The sequence below is a fragment of the Musa acuminata genome, chromosome BXJ3-7 (genome assembly GCF_036884655.1).
Source record: "Musa acuminata AAA Group cultivar baxijiao chromosome BXJ3-7, Cavendish_Baxijiao_AAA, whole genome shotgun sequence".
Taxonomy (NCBI): domain Eukaryota; kingdom Viridiplantae; phylum Streptophyta; class Magnoliopsida; order Zingiberales; family Musaceae; genus Musa; species Musa acuminata.
In genome coordinates this window covers 18,232,501-18,252,114 of record NC_088355.1, presented here as the reverse complement: position 1 = coordinate 18,252,114, position 19,614 = coordinate 18,232,501, and the positions used below count along the sequence as shown (strand labels likewise).

General features: G+C 35.4%; 2 protein-coding genes and 1 pseudogene across 4 annotated transcripts; all 3 read left to right on the top strand.

Moving 5' to 3' along the window:
* Positions 1–200: 200 nt before the first annotated feature.
* LOC135642882 (zinc finger CCCH domain-containing protein 24-like) lies at positions 201–1,403 on the top strand. The gene has a single exon (XM_065159363.1). The coding sequence runs from the start codon at positions 201–203 to the stop codon at positions 1,401–1,403; it is 1,203 nt and encodes a 400-aa protein (XP_065015435.1).
* Positions 1,404–13,410: 12,007 nt separating this feature from the next.
* On the top strand, positions 13,411–18,275 carry LOC135641999 (coatomer subunit epsilon-1-like). 3 transcript variants are annotated; one of them, XM_065157737.1, is made up of 7 exons: positions 13,411–13,728; positions 13,807–13,890; positions 15,131–15,279; positions 15,583–15,718; positions 15,799–15,954; positions 16,039–16,118; positions 17,885–18,275. In XM_065157737.1, exons 1-7 carry the CDS (start codon positions 13,426–13,428, stop codon positions 17,976–17,978), a joined length of 1,002 nt encoding a protein of 333 aa, XP_065013809.1. In that variant the 5' UTR covers positions 13,411–13,425; the 3' UTR covers positions 17,979–18,275. The 3 variants fall into 3 exon arrangements, with proteins under 3 accessions (XP_065013809.1, XP_065013808.1, XP_065013810.1); XM_065157736.1 differs by having other exon boundaries at positions 15,128–15,279; XM_065157738.1 differs by having other exon boundaries at positions 15,128–15,279; positions 16,048–16,118; positions 17,885–18,113.
* A 303-nt stretch (positions 18,276–18,578) lies between these two features.
* LOC135642881 (uncharacterized) overlaps positions 18,579–19,614 on the top strand; it is a 2,876-nt pseudogene continuing 1,840 nt past the window's right edge.

Genomic DNA, 19,614 nt, shown 5'->3' with positions numbered 1-19,614 from the left:
TTCCCATGAAATCTCTGATAAGATTTCGCTGGCTCATCGATTCTGTTCATATCCTTCGTCATATTTGCCTTCCATCCCCCGGCGATCTTCTCCGCAATCCTCTGTCGATATATACGCTAATTCTTACTATGGATCCATGCCGTTCTTCGTCCATAAGAACGTTGCCGCAGAAGACCACCGTCTCCTTCTCCGGTTAGCCTATGGATCATGTCAATCTCGATTGCCGAGACGACTCCTGCAGCCTTCTCCCCGTCGTGGCTGATGGCGATCTCGAGGGCTGTAAGTACTGCATATATGAAGTGACCGGCTGCAAAGCGACTCAGTTCCCCGGGGCATCGTCGCCTTGTTCCGCCGCGGCGGACAGATTGGTGACGACGAAGGAGTACCCCGCCGACCCGTTCCTCCCCGACGTCAACGACAGCAACAGCGTCTACGGCACCGATGAGTTCCGCATGTTCTGCTTCAAGGTGCTGCCATGCTTCCGGGCGTACTTCCACGACTGGACTGCGTGCCCCTTCGTCCACCCTGGCGAGAGCGCGAGGAGGCGCGACCCGAGGAAGTACGCGTACAGCTGCTTCCCTTGCCTCCCCTTCAGGAGAGACGCGTGCCCCAAGGGCGACATGTGCGAGTTCGCGCACGGCGTTTTCGAGCGGTGGCTCCACCCCATGCAGTACCGCACCAGGATGTGCAAGGATGGGACGCACTGCGCTCGGCGCGTGTGCTTCTTTGCGCACACGTCGGAGGAGCTCCGCGCCTCGCTCGAGTGCTCGCCTTTTCTGCAGCTCCCTTGTGCAAATATAGCATGGCCGGAACTGCATCTTCTTGCTCTCGGCGATCTCCATCGTGTCAGAAATCGATCGTCTCTCCTCAATGTGGATGACCTCGCCCTGCTTCCTGATTGCAGACTTCAGCAGATCAACGATTTGAGCTTGTTGCTTGGCCAAGAGTACCCAGCAACTTCCTTAGCTGGAAGGAAATGCAGTAGTAGCCTCTTCTCTGCTGAGATATCTTCGCCACCGGGGTTCACATCAGCTCATCAGCTCGCATCGTCTCCGCAGCAGCATCAGAGTCCGCTGTTCTCTCCCAGAGCTATGAATCATGGTCATGATGGGAATTCCGCACCTTGCATCATTGAATGGAGTTCCTGTCCCAGCTATCCGATCCCTGCTGCACTGACTCCACAGGAGAGACTGCAGCGACATCTACCGGCCCTGAGCGCTGTTGATGATGGATCGACTTCCATTACCGGATCATCTGACTCCTCTCGGACCAACGAGTGGATTGCACTATCGAAGGAGATAGAGCAGGAGGTGAATGGTGAGGAGTTGGGACCGCATAAGCGGTCGACGTCGTTTGAACTGGGATGCCGCAGTGAGAAGGAGGCTGATGTCTCCTGGGTGTAGTCGCTGGTTGGCCCGCCGGAGATGAATGTGAAGCAAGTGACGAGTACATCAGTCACCATGGATGCGTGATATGGTTGCTCTACAAAGTTCGATGTATGTGATCATGCGCCGCGGCGGAGAGAGGATTGCAGTTTGAAGTAGTGTTGCATGAGAATTTTTTGGTTCTTTTAGCGAAGATTAATTTCAAATATTTTGGTTTAATTTAGCTAATGTGATTGTTGCATTTTAAGAACTAAATTATTGTTAATTTAGCTAAATATTCATGGAGATGAACATTTTTTATGTCACGAGTGTCAATAACGTCGAAGGCGTGCTTTACTTGGGCGCTCAAGTTTGTTTATGGTCTTCTACGAGAGTAAAAAAATAGAGTTTTAGATCATAAACTATAGTTAAGAAACTCTCATTTATAAAGTTGCATGGGAAATACTTTTGGAATAAAAAATACTTTTAACCGAATCGATATATTTACATTGATGTGATGAGTCCGAATGAATGATTTTTTTTAAAGTAAAAGTAAATTGATTATATGTAAAGTTTCTACAAATAACTTTATCTATACAAGTCATAGACAAAGCCAAGTAACTCATAGAGTGTGAATGCGATAGTTATGACTACACATGCTGTAGACTATAACTCTCAATTATAATCAACATAGAAAATGTTTATCCAGTTATATCAAAACTACTTGTGGGTACATTATTTGGCATTCTGTTAAAGTGCTCGGTTTTGAGATTATGCTCCATACAGGATCTTGAGTCTCTAATAATCTCTTTCGAGAGCTGAGCATTGTTTGTGTGTTGACATTCAAAGATTCTGTTACATCTCTCCTTCCACATCCACCAAATAGCGCATCTGAAAGTAACCTTTACCAGTTGTGTGAGATGCCCTTTTCTTGAGAAACATTGCATGAGGTCGCCTAGTTCTTGGTGCAAGTTTGGCCGGCAGTCTATTGAGTTCAAATCGCTGAAAAATCTCCTTCCATATCCATTTTGTATAATCACAAGCAAAATAGAGGTGGTCAACAGTTTCTTCTTGTTGCATACAAAGGGAGCATCGGTTAACATGATAGATACCTCTTCTTTTCATATTGTCTATTGTAGATAGTTTATTGAGAAGGGTCTGCCATGTACATAAGGAATGTCTTTGTGATCCCGGTCGATCCCAAGTCCAATTGCTTGGGACCCACTTGTTATTTCTTTACCTAATTTGATTTCATGCGGATGTGGCACTAAATTTGCCATTATCATGAGGCCAAATAAGTATATCTGAAGAGTTGTTTCTAATTGGAATAGCTATTATAGTCGGCCAAAGTGATAACATTTCGGGAGAAATAGGATTAGGGAGACACCAGGTACCGTTAGCAATGAACTCGGAAACCTTCCAATCTTTGGGAGCCCCAAGATCTTTTCATATTCTGTCGTCATATAATTAAAATATACTCTTCTCATTCACCCAAGAATCGTACCACATATTAGTACTAGTTCCAGAAGAGATTGCATAAGAAATGTGTTTGATTAGCCAATTCCTTGCCTTTAAGATTCCTTTCCAAGCTGCAGAGTGGTATGTTCTTGTTGAAATTTCCCATATTAATTCCTTTGAAAGATACCTAGCAGAAACCCATTGTGGTCATAAGGAACATTTGTTTTGCAAAAGATCCCACAATTGCTGTACGAGGCATGCTTGATTCCAATCTCTAGTATTTCTCAAGTTTAGTTGTCACGCCCCCCCCCCCCGAATTTAATTCTCATTTAGGAGGTGTGAACCTAATTCAAGATTAATAAATTTAATTCAACAAACAATCCAGGATCCAATCACATTTCAAGTCATTCACCTCTACAATCCACAATTCACAAAACCTGTGCAGTTTATAATCATAAATCATGTCACTAGATGGTTCTTAAAATCCAAAAGTAACTTAACTAAACCATAACTATATCATAAATCCATAAGCGCGGCAATTAATGCAATCACAAAACCAACATATACTACATGTTTATATCAGTACACTGTTTAGACTTAACATTTCCAAAATCCTGACGTAAGAGGTACTTATCAAATATTTACAAGATACATCAATCTAGATTTGTCATTGATATTTCATTACACCAAAGAACTTATACAACATCAACCTATCAAGTACAAAATATTTTCCCCAAAATCTTCTAGTCTTCCACTGCCTCAAACCAATTTACACATTTTAGTGAGCGATAAGTTATCTTGAAAAATTTATATAGCAACGGGGTGAGCATATAAAGCTCAGCAAATGACTAATATATCCATAGCAAAGAGGACAGTTTTCAAACAAATGAGGTATCAAAATACAAAGCAGAGATACAAGGTGAAACAGTAGCATGTTTTGTTTGAATGCAGAATTACAATATCATATCGTTCGAAGCACGTTTTATTTATACAATCGAGGAAAGGTAATTGGAGCATATCATTGGCATAAGGAGCATATCGATGACATATGGTAATTTCAAGGCATAACAAAGATGTAAGGAGCAATTTGGATATCATGAATGCAGAATTACGATGTCATTTCGTTTGAATCACGTTTTGTTCATACAATCGAGGAAAGATAATTGGAGCATATCATTGACATAAAGAATATACCGATAACATATGGTAATTTCAAGGCATAACAAAGACGTAATGATCATTTTGGATATCAATGGCATATGAAATAGTTCGGAACATATCAATGGTGAATGAAATACTTCAGAACATATCAATGGCGTATGGAGATATTTTGGAAGCATAAGAAGCATTTCAGAACATATCAAAGAACAAATACGAAATAGAATCTCAGACGTCGTACTCTAGCATAGTGTATGTGAGGTTTAACTCAGTGGTGGCTCCACGCCGTGATGAGTTCTCGACTCCATCCACGGGTAGCCCTTTCCTACTCGAGCCCTCTCACCCTACCCAAGTGCTAGGTTGGCTCTGAATTTCATATCAAACAGATAGAAGGTGAAGTGGGATTCCAAACATAATATGGTCCATCCATTTCTGAATGACCACCAAACATAATCTAGAGCATCGCGGGCTCTAAGCACATACCCTTTACCATTTCTGGCAAAGGTCCAAATAATCCCACAAACACCAGAGTACAAAAGGGTATTGTGAATAATGATTTGGGACATATCGGAAGCACATGTGGAACAATGAAATGTACATATGCCTTTCGAGTCAATACGATACAAACATAATCTTTCACAATGTATTCAGATTTGAAAGGAAACAAAAGCAAGAGCATACAAGGATTCCAAGAAACCATATATAGCTCAATTGAAATAAAAAAGTTAGATAAGTTCAATATCCAAAGAAATGAAACTGGAAGAGGCAAATATCGAAAGCCAATGCGGAACAATGGGATGCATGTGCCGAATCATTACGATGCAAACATGATCTTTAGATGATAGTTGCCGATGTACAAATAAATAAAGGACAAAAGTATACAGAAATTTAAGGTAATAATGTAAAGCTTAAATGAAGTAAGAGTTTTTTTTTCCAAAATCGATTTCCAAAGAGAAGAAACAAGGAAAGCCGAAATCGACCAAAGCTCGATTCTGGCGGAATTTGATAGGAACATTGTATGAACTATTTGGATAACCAATTATGCTCTAATTTATACAAAATAGGTGTCATTAGAAAGATTTATCAATCTATTTTTAGGAAAATCAAGTTTAACAAGAATTGGAATTTACGACAGGGAGTTACAGATAATTTTATTGCGTAAGGTCTGAAAATATTAGCTCTGTTTTACTGAATCCATAGGGTCGATGAAAGCAGATGTTTCAGTTAGCAATTGTACTCCAAAAATTTCAAATCAGGTATATACAGAAAGTATTTTGAGTCTAGCTTCGAATAAATTATACTTTGTATTAATCTGAGTTCACATCAGAAAGTTATAAGTAGTTAAGCAACAAGAGGTCAGAAATTTCGGTCCCTGTTTTACAGAATCTGTAGGGTTAATTTAAACAGAAGTCTTAGTAGGCATTTAAACTCCAAATCGTTCGATCTTAGTATCAAAATAAAGGTTTTTTTGTCTACTTTCAAATGCAACAGGTTTTGTCTAAATCAGAGTTTATTACAAAATGTTATGACTGAAACATTGCATAGAGGTCAGATTACCGAAAAATTACAGATTCATAGCTTTATATCAAAACGAAAGGAGGTCTGGTTCTCAGTTGAAATCTTTCAAATTTTGCAGAATAAAAATGGAAACAGAGATTAAGGTTACTGTGAGATGGGGTTAGAACACTTGCCTTCAAATTATTTGAATCCCAAATGTGAGAAAATTGATGAAAAACCTCAAGCTCCTCTTCTTCTTCTTCTTCTTCTTCTTCTTCTTCTTCTTCTTCTCTCAAACTCTTGGCTGCAACTCTTCAGGTTTGTTTTCTTTAACCCTTCATCTAATTATTTAGCTTTTGGCTAATGCAAAAGTTGCAAGGTGTCATCTTTAGAGCAAAGATAAGTGGCACTCAAGTTAGCTAGTGACACATGTCCACTATATATATATATATATATATATATATATATATATATATATATATATATATATATATATATATATATATATATATATATATATATATATATATATATATATATATTAACTTAAATCTGAATCTTTCATAAATTATTTCAAACTTCTAATATTTACTCTTAGGTCCCTAGTCATAAACTTTTAATATAATATCATTTAATATAAAATAATTATTAAACAATCCTTATTTTTACAAACAAACTTTTTACTAAATTTTCAAAAATGGGGGATGTTACACTCTCCCCTCCTTAAAGAAAAATTTAGTCCTCTAAATTTATTATACCTCATTCAACGAAAAGATGAGGATAAGCTTTCATCATTTCTTCCTAAGCTCCCAAGTTGTTTCCTCTTCAGAATGATATTTCCAGATCACTTTAACTAGAGGGATGACCCGATTCCTCAAGATCTTTTTTTTTTTTTTTTATCAATAATCTCAGTGGTCTCTTCCACATAAGACAAGTCTTTATCAATCACCATCGGGTCATACTTAATGATATGAGAGGGATCAGGTATATACTTTCTGATCATTGAAACATAAAATATATCATGGATATGGCATAATGATGGTGGCAAGGCAATCCTGTAAGCGGCAGAACCAACCCTCTCAAGAATCTCAAAATGTCCAATAAATCTTAGGCTTAACTTTCCTTTCTTCCCAAATCTTACAATGACTTTAGAAGGTGAGACATTTAGGAATACAAAATCTCCGATTTGAAACTCAATATTTCATCTTCTGTTATCAGCATAACTCCTTTGACGACTCTGAGCAGTCTTTAACATTTTTCTTATAAGTTGAATTTTCTCAGTAGTCTCTTGTACTTTTTCTGGTGCTAATAACTTTCTATCATCAATTTCTTCCCAACATATAGGTGCCCTGCACTTTCGCCCATATATAGCTTCATAAGGAGCCATCTGAATACTTGAATGATAACTATTATTGTAAGTGAACTCAATAAGAGAAATATCTTTATCACATTTACCTTTCCAATCCATAACATAGGCTTGAAGCAAATCCTCAAGTGTTTGAATGGTTCTTTCTGATTGACCATTAGTTTGAGAGTGATAAGCAGTGCTAAACTTGACTTTAACGCCCATAGATTCCTATAACCTTCTCTAAAAATCTAAATAGAAATCTGGAGTCTCTATCAAAGATGATCTCCTTTGGAACACCATGAAGTCTTACTATTTTATTGATATATAAATCTGCAAGCCTATCAAGAGAATAAGTCATATTGATCGGTAGAAAATGTGCAGATTTCGTTAACCTATCAATGATAACCCAAATAGCATCATGCTTTCTAGAAGTTCGGGGTAGTCCTGAAATAAAGTCCATGGTAATACATTCCCACTCTGTCACGCTTCCTCGAATTTAATTTTCATTCAGGAATATCTAAAGGTTGCAACAAACCTCCAGGTCTTTGGTGTTCTGCTTTGATTTGCTGACAAGTCAAACACTTTGAAACATATATTGCAATCTCCTTCTTCATGCCTTCCCACCAATAATGACTTTAGATATCTCTATACATCTTAGTGCAATCAGGTTGCATGGTGTACTTTGAATTATGACCTTCCCTTAGGATTTGATTTTTTTTTTTTGATATCTGAGTCATTTGGAACACATATTCTATCCCCAAATCTTAATAGGCCATCATTTGAAACTCGAAAATTCAGTTTCAATCCCTTTTCCACTTTATTCCTTAAGCAGATCAAGCGTCGATCTCGTAGTTGTCATTCTTTAATTTGTTGAATGAGATCATATTGCACTTGGATGGAGGCTATTAATATCATTGAGTCTTGCCCTTCTCTCATAACATTCAAATTATAATTCTTTTCTAATAACTTCCATTACTTCACAACCAAAGTCATCATAAAACTTATAGATTTTTTTTTTTTTTACTAAGGGCATCTGCTACAACATTAGTTTTACCCGGGTGATAATGAATGGTACAATCATAATCCTTTCAAAGTTCTATCCATCTTCGTTGCCTCATGTTTAACTCTTTTTTTTTTTGGTAAAAATATACTTTAAACTCTTGTGATCAGTAAAGATTTTAAATGTTCACCCATACAAGTAATGCCTCCAAATCTTTAGAAAAAAAATAATTGCTGCCAATTCTAAATCATGAGTTGGATAATTCAGTTCATAACTCTTTAGTTGTCTAGAAGCATAAGCAATCACTTTCCCTTCTTACATCAAAACACATCCAAGGCCCTTTCTTGAAGCATCAGTGTAAACCATAAATCCCTCATCACCACTTGGAATAGTGAGAATAGAGGCACTAGTCAATCTCCTTTTTAACTCTTGAAAACTTTGCTCACAATCATCACCCCATGGTGAAGCACCGGGTCGAATGAAACCCTTATCTAATAGTTCTTGTAGTTGCTTTTTCAATTCCTCTAGCTCAAGTGGTGCCATTCCGTAAGGAGGCTTAGATATTTGGGTTGTCCCGGGGACCAGATCAATAGTAAATTCACCCTCTCTATCTGGAGATAAACCAGGCAAGTCATTTGGAAATACATCAGGCAAGGAGGTAAATCATGCCCAGTACTCTCAAAATAAAAGATGGGATGATCTAGCATACAAAAAGTGATCATTTTGTATAACAATCTATACTAGTATGATTGGAAGATAGTCAATCCATACTTAGTATTATATCAAAATTCTAAATATCTAGGAGAACCAAATCAGTAAGAAGTTTGTGTTCTCTAATAGAAATCAAACAAGATGACCAGATCGAGTTTGTTATCAAACAATCCCTAATAGTCGTATTTACATATAGCATATAATCCAGTGGTTTAGGTTGAATGCCCATGTGATAAGCAAAATATTACGAATCAAATCATAGATGAGACACATGGTCAAACAAATATTTGCATTCTTTCATAAACATGAATTGTACCTTCGACCACTAATTCAGAAGCTTTAGAATCATATTCCGTGATAACATACACTCTAACATGGACTGATGATTTATGAGGCAGTGATTCTTTCTTCTTATTCAAAGGATAGTCTTTTATTTTATGATACAAATTTCCACAAGCAAAATAGGCTCCAGTCACCTACAAATACAAACTTATTTCATAATCTAACTCACATCGTACACAGGATTGAATCTTTTGTGGTGACTTCCCTTTTCAAATCGATGATGTCTTGACCCTCTTATTATCACATTCAGATTCATTTCTAATCTTTTTTTTTTTTTGGTAAACTTGTCCTTTCTATTCCTGTCCTTGATCTCCAAAAATTCTTTTGATCATCAGAATAATTTCGTATATCAAATATCTTCTCCAATCGCATCATCTAATTTTTCTGCTACCAATGTATTATGTTCACCACGCTTCTACTGAGCTACTCTGATTTAATATCCTCGATCAACCCTTTTATCGTACTTAATTAATCAAAAGCAAATGAAGTAGGAGGACTAAATGTCCTCGTCATCCTAGATTCGTAAAATGCATCAAAGAAAATTTTCACCAATCACTATAGTTCACTAGACCTCAATATAGTTTGCACATCAACATATCAAATATTTCAGTGATCCTCAAACGATGCTCTGATACCACTCTGTCACGCCCCCCCCGAATTTAATTCTCATTTAGGAGGTGTTAACCTAATTCAAGATTGATAAATTTAATTCAACAAACAATCCAGGATCCAATCACACATTTGAAGTCACTAAGAAAAACATTCAAGTCATTCACCTCTACAATCCACAATTCACAAAACCTGTGCAGTTTATAATCATACATCATGTCACTAGATGATTCTTAAAATCCAAAAGCAACTTAACTAAACCATAACTATATCATAAATCCATAAGCACGGCAATTAATGCAATCACAAAACCAATATATACTACATGTTTATATCAGTACACAGTTTAGACTTAACATTTTCAAAATCCTGACGTAAGAGGTACTTATCAAATATTTACAAGATACATCAATCTAAATTTGTCATTGATATTTCATTACACCCAAAAAGAACTTATACAACATCAACCTATCAAGTACAAAATATTTGCCCCAAAATCTTCTAGTCTTCCACTGCCTCAAACCAATTTACACATTTTAGTGAGCGATAAGCTATCCTGAAAAATTTATATAGCAACGGGGTGAGCATATAAAGCTCAGCAAATGACTAACATATCCATAGCAAAGAGGATAATTTTCAAACAAATGAGGTATCAAAATACAAAGAAGAGATACAGGGTGAAATAGTAGCATGTTTTGTTTGAATGCAGAATTACAATATCATATCGTTCGAAGCACATTTTATTTATACAATCGAGGAAAGGTAATTGGAGCATATCATTGGCATAAGGAGTATATCGATGACATATGGTAATTTCAAGGCATAACAAAGACGTAAGGAGCAATTTGGATATCATGAATGCAGAATTACGATGTCATTTCGTTTGAATCACGTTTTGTTCATACAACCGAGGAAAGATAATTGGAGCATATCATTGACATAAAGAATATACCGATGACATATGGTAATTTCAAGGCATAACAAAGACGTAATGAGCATTTTGGATATCAATGGCATATGAAATAGTTCGGAACATATCAATGATGAATGAAATGCTTCAGAACATATCAATGGCGTATGGAGATATTTTGGAAGCATAAGAAGCATTTCAGAACATATCAAAGAACAAATACGAAATAGAATCTCAGACGTCGTACTCTAGCATAGTGCATGTGAGGTTTAACTCAGTGGTGGCTCCACGCCGTGATGAGTTCTCGACTCCATCCACGAGTAGCCCTTTCCTACTCGAGCCCTCTCACCCTACCCAAGTGCTAGGTTGGCTCTGAATTTTATATCAAACAGATAGAAGGTGAAGTGGGATTCCAAACATAATATGGTCCATCCATTTCTGAATGACCACCAAACATAATCTAGAGCATCGCGAGCTCTAAGCACATACCCTTTACCATTTCTGGCAAAGGTCCAAATAATCCCACAAACACCAGAGTACAAAAGGGTATTGTGAATAATGATTTGGGACATATCGGAAGCACATGTGGAACAATGAAATGTACATATGCCTTTCGAGTCAATACGATACAAACATAATCTTTCACAATGTATTCAGATTTGAAAGGAAACAAAAGCAAGAGCATACAAGGATTCCAAGAAACCATATATAGCTCAATTGAAATAAGAAAGTTAGATAAGTTCAATATCCAAAGAAACGAAACTGGAAGAGGCACATATCGAAAGCAAATGCGGAACAATGGGATGCATGTGCCGAATCATTACGATGCAAACATGATCTTTAGATGATAGTTGCAAATGTACAAATAAATAAAGGACAAAAGTATATAGGAATTTAAGGTAATAATGTAAAGCTTAAATGAAGTAAGAGTTTTTTTTTCCAAAATCGATTTCCAAAGAGAAGAAACAAGGAAAGCCGAAATCGACCAAAGCTCGATTCTGGCGGAATTTGATAGGAACATTGTATGAACTATTTGGATAACCAATTATGCTCCAATTTATACAAATTAGGTGTCATTAGAAAGCTTTGTCAATCTAGTTTTAGGAAAATCAAATTTAACAAGAATTGGAATTTACGACAAGGAGTTACAGATAATTTTGTAGCGTAAGGTCTGAAAATATTAGCTCTAGTTTACTGAATCCATAGGGTCGATGAAAGTAGATGTTTCAGTTAGCAATTATACTCCAAAAATTTCAAATCAGGTATATACAGAAAGAATTTTGAGTCTAGCTTCGAATAAATCATACTTTGTCTAAATCTGAGTTCACAGCAGAAAGTTATAAGTAGTTAAGCAACAAGAGGTCAGATATTTCGGTCCCTGTTTTACAGAATCTGTAGGGTTAATTTAAATAGAAGTCTTAGTAGGCATTTAAACTCCAAATCGTTCTATCTTAGTATCAAAATAAAGGTTTTTTTATCTACTTTCAAATGAAATATGTTTTGTCTAAATTAGAGTTTATTATAAAATGTTATGACCGAAATATTGCATAGAGGTCAGATTACCGAAAAATTACAGATTCATAGCTTTATATCAAAACGAAAGGATGTCTGGTTCTCAGTTGAAATCTTTCAAATTTTGCAGAATAAAAATGGAAACAGAGATTAAGGTTACTGTGGGATAGGGTTAGAACACTTGCCTTCAAATTATTTGAATCCCAAATGTGAGAAAATTGATGAAAAACCTCAAGCTCCTCTTCTTCTTCTTCTTCTTCTTCTTCGCAACTCTTCAGGTTTGTTTTCTTTAACCCTTCATCTAATTATTTAGCTTTTGACTAATGCAAAAGTTGTAAGGTGTCATGCATCATGAAAGGGGCTAAGTGTCATCTTTAGAGCAAAGATAAGTAGCACTCTTAAGTTAGCTAGTGACATATGTCCACTATATATATATATATATATATATATATATATATATATATATATATATATATATATATATATATTTTAACTTAAATCTGAATCTTTTATAAATTATATCAAACTTCTAATATTTACTCTTAGGTCCCTAGTCATAAACTTTTAATATAATATCATTTAATATAAAATAATTATTAAACAATCCTTATTTTTACAAACAAACTTTTTACTAAATTTTCAAAAATGGGGGATGTTACATTAGCCCCCCTTTATCTTTCGGTTTGCAAATGCTATCCCAATTTACCATATACATTGCTTTATCATTTGTGCCATTCCAGAAGAAGTTCATTAAGATTTGATGATTTGTGCCGGTCCGAATGAATGATTGAATTCTAAATGTTGAATTTCTATCGATTAAGATTTGATAAGATCAAATTTTGATAAAGATCTATTCTCAAAAGATCATATTGATGGGAAATAGCATTGGAATAAAAAAAATATTTTAAAAAAGTCTCTCCTTAATCGACTATATTCATATCGATGTGATGAGTCCCATTTACTAAATTCTCTATGGACTAAGACTTGATAAGATTAAATTTTGATAAAGATTTGTTCTCAAAGGATCTAGACCCTCTTAATCTAGAAAATTTGTTAGGGATGAGTGAACATATTGACAAACTACAATCAATGCTAGATTGATGCATAATTTGAGATTATACAAGCAACTAAAAATCAATATATTACATCACAAAGATTTCCTAAAAATATAACTACTGAAGACCCTTTCCATAAGACAAATATCCAAAATTCATATTATTTCGTACTAAAACTGCATGAAAATACATACAATTTTGTCCCATTTATTTCGGGAGGCTCTTTATCATAGGCATATTCAATGGGTAAAATTTGAGCCAAAAAAACTCATTTTGATTCAACTATAACATATATTTTTCGGAAATAATAACATCACTCTCCCAATCTTAAAACTTTGGTCATCCAAATTTAACCAATAGAACCTTCTCCTCGAAAAGCTCCTCTTATAGGTGGACTTATGAAGCCAGACCGTAAATTATCGTTCCGGTCCGGCCCGGTTTGATACAGTCCGGACCGGCTGATGATTGCAGGCATTTCTTCCTTATCGTACGTCTTCCGCTCGACCATCGAAGACGAAGCTGAAGCGGACACAAAGCCCCTCGACTTCTTTTCCCGGGCTCTCGATCTCGATCGGAGGAACCACCACGAAGCGGCGGTGATGGCGGCGACCCCCGATCCTCTCTTCGGCCTGCGCAACAGCTTCTACTTGGGCGCCTACCAAGCGGCCATCAACAGCAGCGACATCCCCAACCTCCCCGCCGACGACGCCCTCGAGCGCGATGTACTCGTCCACCGATCCTACATCGCACTCGGATCCTACCAGGTTCCCCTTTTCTCCTTCGGATCTCTTCTTATTGATCAAGGATCTCGATCTATGATCGGTTTGTCGGTTTCCTTGCAGCTAGTCATCAATGAGATTGATTCGTCGGCTCCTACTGCTCTCCAGGCCGTCAAATTGCTCGCCCTTTACCTCTCTGAAAACAAGGTTCAGTCTTTTATTTCCACCCCTCTGTTTTTATCGGATTTCGGATTGATTTAGGTTTGGTTTCAGATATCTTGATCTTGTTTCTTCGGATCTGGGATGTGGAAATGATGGTTCAAATGTTTAGATCTTATTGAAATCCTTCTAAATCTTCCTTGGGTTTCTTTATGGTTAGTGCTTTCAAAGAGTAATTTTAGTTGATAAGAAAATCTTTCTCATCTGTCCTTCGCGTTGTTAGATACGCACAAAATTTTTCCGGGAAGGCACTCATGACAAATGATACTCTGTCCCTTCAGCTTGCTGAAGGCAAAAAATTATTCAACATGTTAAAATCAAATTATTGAACTTGACAACCACATGATCAGATTTTAGTGGATAAAATATAATTTTATTTAAGATTCTCATTGCTATTATTAAGATGTGGAAATTGTTAGCTGAAATGGTTAGGTTCTATTGCAGCAGCTAGTCTCTTTGTTCTTTTATGCATTAAACAATGCTCAAGAGGCGACAGTGCCAGGAGATTTGTGGAATTTGAGGACATTTTTTATTTAGCTAATATATCAATACTTAAAAATCAGTTTTCTCTTTTTAAAGTCATTTTAAGATGGTTCGACTTGGGAAAATATTGAAATCTTACAAAATTTTGTTAACATTTTTTTTTGGACTATATGGTGAAACTAAATGCAATGGTATAGCACATGATTGTGGTGCCAAATAATCAATTTGTTTATTTATGTTTGTTTTGTTTTCCTTCATTTGAAGACTTTTGTCACATCTATATGTTGATAACTTGATGTTCACCAATCTTTTATGTGGAATTTTAGTGATGTCTGGGATTATGTTCCTTCAAGCTTCCTATCATCCTGCTGTAAGCTGTCAGCCACTATGATGTTTTTACATGCAATGAAAGGAGAATTTTCTCTTTACTCATCCATAGGTTCTTGATGAAAGCAATTGAAATTCTTAACTATCACTACTACCTTCAAGCTTTGATAGTACTTTGTTTGAATCTTTCCTTAACTTATCTTGTTTTGAATCAGCAATAGTAAAATGGTCAGTTAAGTTGGACCCATTTCTTTTTCTTTTTGGTATTTGCAATCAATTTCAGTGGAGATAGGTTGTGCCTTTGGAGTTCAAGGATTTGTCAAAATATGCCAAACTCTTGTATTTCTCATAATGATAGTTTTACCAGTCATGGGCTCTCATATGATCCTCTCTTATGACCTTTTTGGTGACCAAGAAGGCTGCTATTTCAAGTCTCCAAGAATGGTTTAGTCATGCTGAAATAAGCAACAATCCCATTCTTCGACTAATTGCCGGGACCATATACATGTATGAGCAAGACTACAACGAGGCACTTAAGCATACCAACTCTGGGGGAAGTATGGAACTGTAAGTACTGGTTTTCTTACTCATTGGAGATAGAGATGTTGTTCTGTTGTATATTTGATTCATCAAATCAAAATTTGCTGCTACTGTTTATTTTTTAAAATTTAAAATTACTTTATTGTTTCATACTCCAAGTAGGAATAAGTTTTTATTGTAAGTTATTCAAAACTAACTTTAACAGCATCTACTTAATAATTTTTAAGGTGCTAAGAAGTAAAATTAGTAATGCAATAAGTCAAAATTTTCATTGTTGTTAATGCTGTGAATAGCTTATTGATCACCACCAAATTCAATTGCTTTTTTCAGGCATGCTTTGAATGTTCAGATATTCATTAAGATGCACAGGTCAGACTATGCTGAGAAACAACTCAAGATCATGCAACAAATCGATGAGGACCATACACTTACACAACTTGCAAATGCATGGTTGGATCTGGCAATGGTAATCCTGGTTTTTAACTGCATGATTGAAGTAATACTTAATTATTTTGTCTTATTTGTTTGAAATTTTTTGTGACTTAGGGTGGTTCCAAGGTCCAGGAAGCATATCTTATTTTTCAGGACTTCTCTGAGAAGTATCAGATGACTGGAACAATTCTGAATGGCAAGGCTGTCTGTTGTATGCACATGAATCGCTTTGATGAGGCTGAGTCCTTATTGCTCGAAGCACTGAACAAGGTGAGCCTCTAAAATTAGATAAAGAGTATAACATGATGTTTCTTTACATCTGCGAGAAAAAATAATAAAAACATCTGGCTTCAGGATGCAAAGGATGCTGAAACTCTGGCCAACCTTGCTGTGTGCAGTCTTCACCTAGGCAAACCTTCATCACGATATCTCAAGTAAGTAACTGGTGATCTTTTTTGGATTAAGGAATCCTAGATGACATCCCAAAGGCTAGATGACATCTCAAATGGACACAATGTTTGCCTAGTTTTTTAATTAAGCGTAGCATATATAGTATTACTTTCTATCTATCACTCTTGTTATGTTGCCAAACAAATATTACTTTTTGTCATGAAATGACTTATAGAGACACAACATGATTGCTCTAAATTTTACCACAAGCTTTAATGCTTAAATTTAGTTGAAAACTCTGAAACCGAATGTTGATTGTACACCATATTGTCATAAGATTCTCTTGCCCATAACTAGCATCCCATATAGTCCTTGCTATTTTAACTGTTGTATATTAATAATGCTCACATAACATGCTTGTACGAAGCCGTAGTATTGGCTTTGTTTACAGATTATTACAGTGTGTCATGTGCCTACCACAGGTTTGGCATTGGTCGCAACAACCGGCACATGCCACGCCTACTTGATTCTTCCCTAATTTGTGGTACAGCTGATCAGTCCATGGTTTACTACGATGATCATTCTAGGATGAGTCAGCTTTTTCCTTGATGCTTCTGATTTGCTGGACCCTTTGCAGCAGAAGTGTAAAAGCTTGTTCGTCTAAATTATTAGGATACTATTGATTGTGGGATTTTTGGATCCTAAAGAAGCTAAAATAAAAAGTAGATCATGCTGAAAGTTAGAATAAAAACTATCTGCTTTGTTTTTAAGTGGCCAAAATAGTTGTCTTTTTAACATGTTAAAGATAAAATTAAAAAAGACTTTGTAACATCTTGTTTGCATAATGGAGTTTGTACTGATGAGTATAGAATATGATAAGTAGATCATGCTGAAAGTTATAACAAAAAGCATCTGTGTTTCTTTTAAGTGGCCAACATAGTTGTCTTTTTAACCTGTTAAATATGTTAAAATGACTTTGTAACATTGAGTTCACATAATAGAGTTTGTAGTTTGTACTGATGAATACAAATTCTAACTTACTGGCCTTGCTTGTAAAATAGCCCATGTCCAACCAAAAATGGCTTTGAAGCATTGAAATAACAAATATTTTCAATGTTTAGAGAGAAGTAGGCTATCAAATAATTATTGATAGGTCAATATTTTCTCAAGAATTTTAACTTCTCATTTGTAGCCTTTGACCACACGAATAGTTTTAGCAATGGGAGCATCACTTCTTTAACTTATCCAGCACCATACTAAGTTTGGTCCTTGCTCCTCGAAATGTTCAACTAGGGTATCAAAGTAGTTATTTGGCTCTGAAACCAGAATCATATAGAGCATTCAAGCAAAATTAAAGTAAGGTTAAATGAAGTGTAGAGTTCTTGAGAGAGGCATAGTCCTGAATTCTTACCAGTCTAAATTCATCTAGCTATACCAGCAGTAACTGTAACTCTTGTTTTGATACTTCATTAGTTTTCCCTATGAATATTTCTGTTAAGAATGATAAAACCAAAACAGGCATCATTTAATTTGATTGCTTTGAAATAACTCCTGATTAGCAACGCTCAGGCTGTTCTCTGGCATTTTGTTTTGTCCATTGATGGCACTGACCCACTTGGGTGGCTGTCATGGTGCTCATAAAAAAAATCAGACGGTCAAGTACGCTTTGACAGAAGTAGCTAAAATCTACCATTTTCAAATGGAATCTCATTATGCCTTCTTCTTCGAGCAAATTGTGCCATATTTATTTATATCTGGAAATCATCCATCTTATAATCGCCGCTTATTTTCTCATACTTTGTTTCTGCAGTCAGTTGAAGTTGTCACATCCTGACCATATGCTTGTTAGATGTCTAGCATCCGCTGAAGACAACTTTGATAGAGCTGTTCAATCCATTGCATGAGGTCTCAGATTATGATTTGCAAGAGAGTGGCATAGTAGTCTTCTGCTTAATTTTCCTTGAATTTTGACCATCTTGTTTTGTGATTGTACGACTAGTTGAATCTCATCAATAAGCAACTTAGTGGGATTGGATTCACTAGCGATGTCCACTGATATTTTCTGTTAGGCTGAACCATGAACTGAGTTCAGATATGCACTGTCATCCCTTGTTAGTTTCATCATCTATAAAAAGTTGCATCATTTCTGAAAAAAGATTAGCTGTTGTATCAATGAACACAATTTCTATAATTTTCTCCAATGCTGCACCGGTGTATGTGGTGGATGTTATTTTCTTAGCAGTAACTCCTGTCCAATCATAATTAACTTTTTAATCTCAAGTTCTAATTCCTTCAAGGCCTTACCGGTCGGTCTTCTAATATCTCTTTCAAGAGTTTCAAAGGAAAGCTTTTCTTCAATATATTGTCTTTGACTGGAAAATTGTGATGAGCAAACATTAGCTACCCTTGATGAATCATCTCTCGTTTGTTTACCTTCTTTTCCGAATGGTGGAGAAAAGGTTCAAATATTCCTGACCTTCCATGACAGAATGATATAACCTGTCATGATCATGTATGGTTTGGTTGCAGGTATATATCTTCAAGAAGATGCACACAGTGAATATGATGGAGGACAACCATATTTGATTAAAAATAAAATCGTGATGAATTCATGTTAGAGTGAATAAGTTATAAGTCAAGTTCTTTCTTGATTGACATAGTTATGATATGCACAGGAAACGTGGGGAAATAAACCGATCTCCAATAAGAAATCGATTCGTGAAGACAAGAATTACATAGGATACTTGCACTTCAACATATGTTGCAGATCAGATCGACAAACTCAGTTAGAAATCACAATAGAAAAGGTCCGTATTATAAATATGATCATTATCCTCGTCTGTTTGGACCTACAAGATTTCTACTCATTGTTCGATCTCAAAGAACCCCTCCCCTCACTTGGGAGGTTGATGAAGATATCGTTATTTGGTACTTGCTAAATATTTTGTTTCAAATCTTGAATACTGCATTACAAATATTTAAATATTAATATTATCTTAGGATTATAATTAGCATTTCAGTATTTATGTGATGTTAATAAAAATTTTACAAATTTTAAAATATTTTATAATATTCTCTAAAATTACAAGATTACCACTGTACAATAGAAACCTTTAACCCTTATTTTCTATCCCCTTAACTTTCCTTTACTTTGTCATCAACCCCTGTCATATGTCTTTCATAAGATGAATTTTTTTATTTATTTTTAAAATTATTATATATATATATATATATATATATATATATATATATATATATATATATATATATATATATATAACCCATAGTAATTTTTTTATTCATTTATTTACTTATTATTTTTCACTTTTGAATAAATATTAAAAATATTAAAGGTTTAAATTTATTATATAATATTTAATGGACTTTTAAAATATTAATTTTACCAAACAACATTATATATTTAAAATATAATTTTTTTTAATCTATTATTTATCAAACACTCAAATCATTTACACATTCACTCTAACATCTTTCTTTAAATACATACTAAAAATATAAAATTTTCTTAGTTTCTCATTG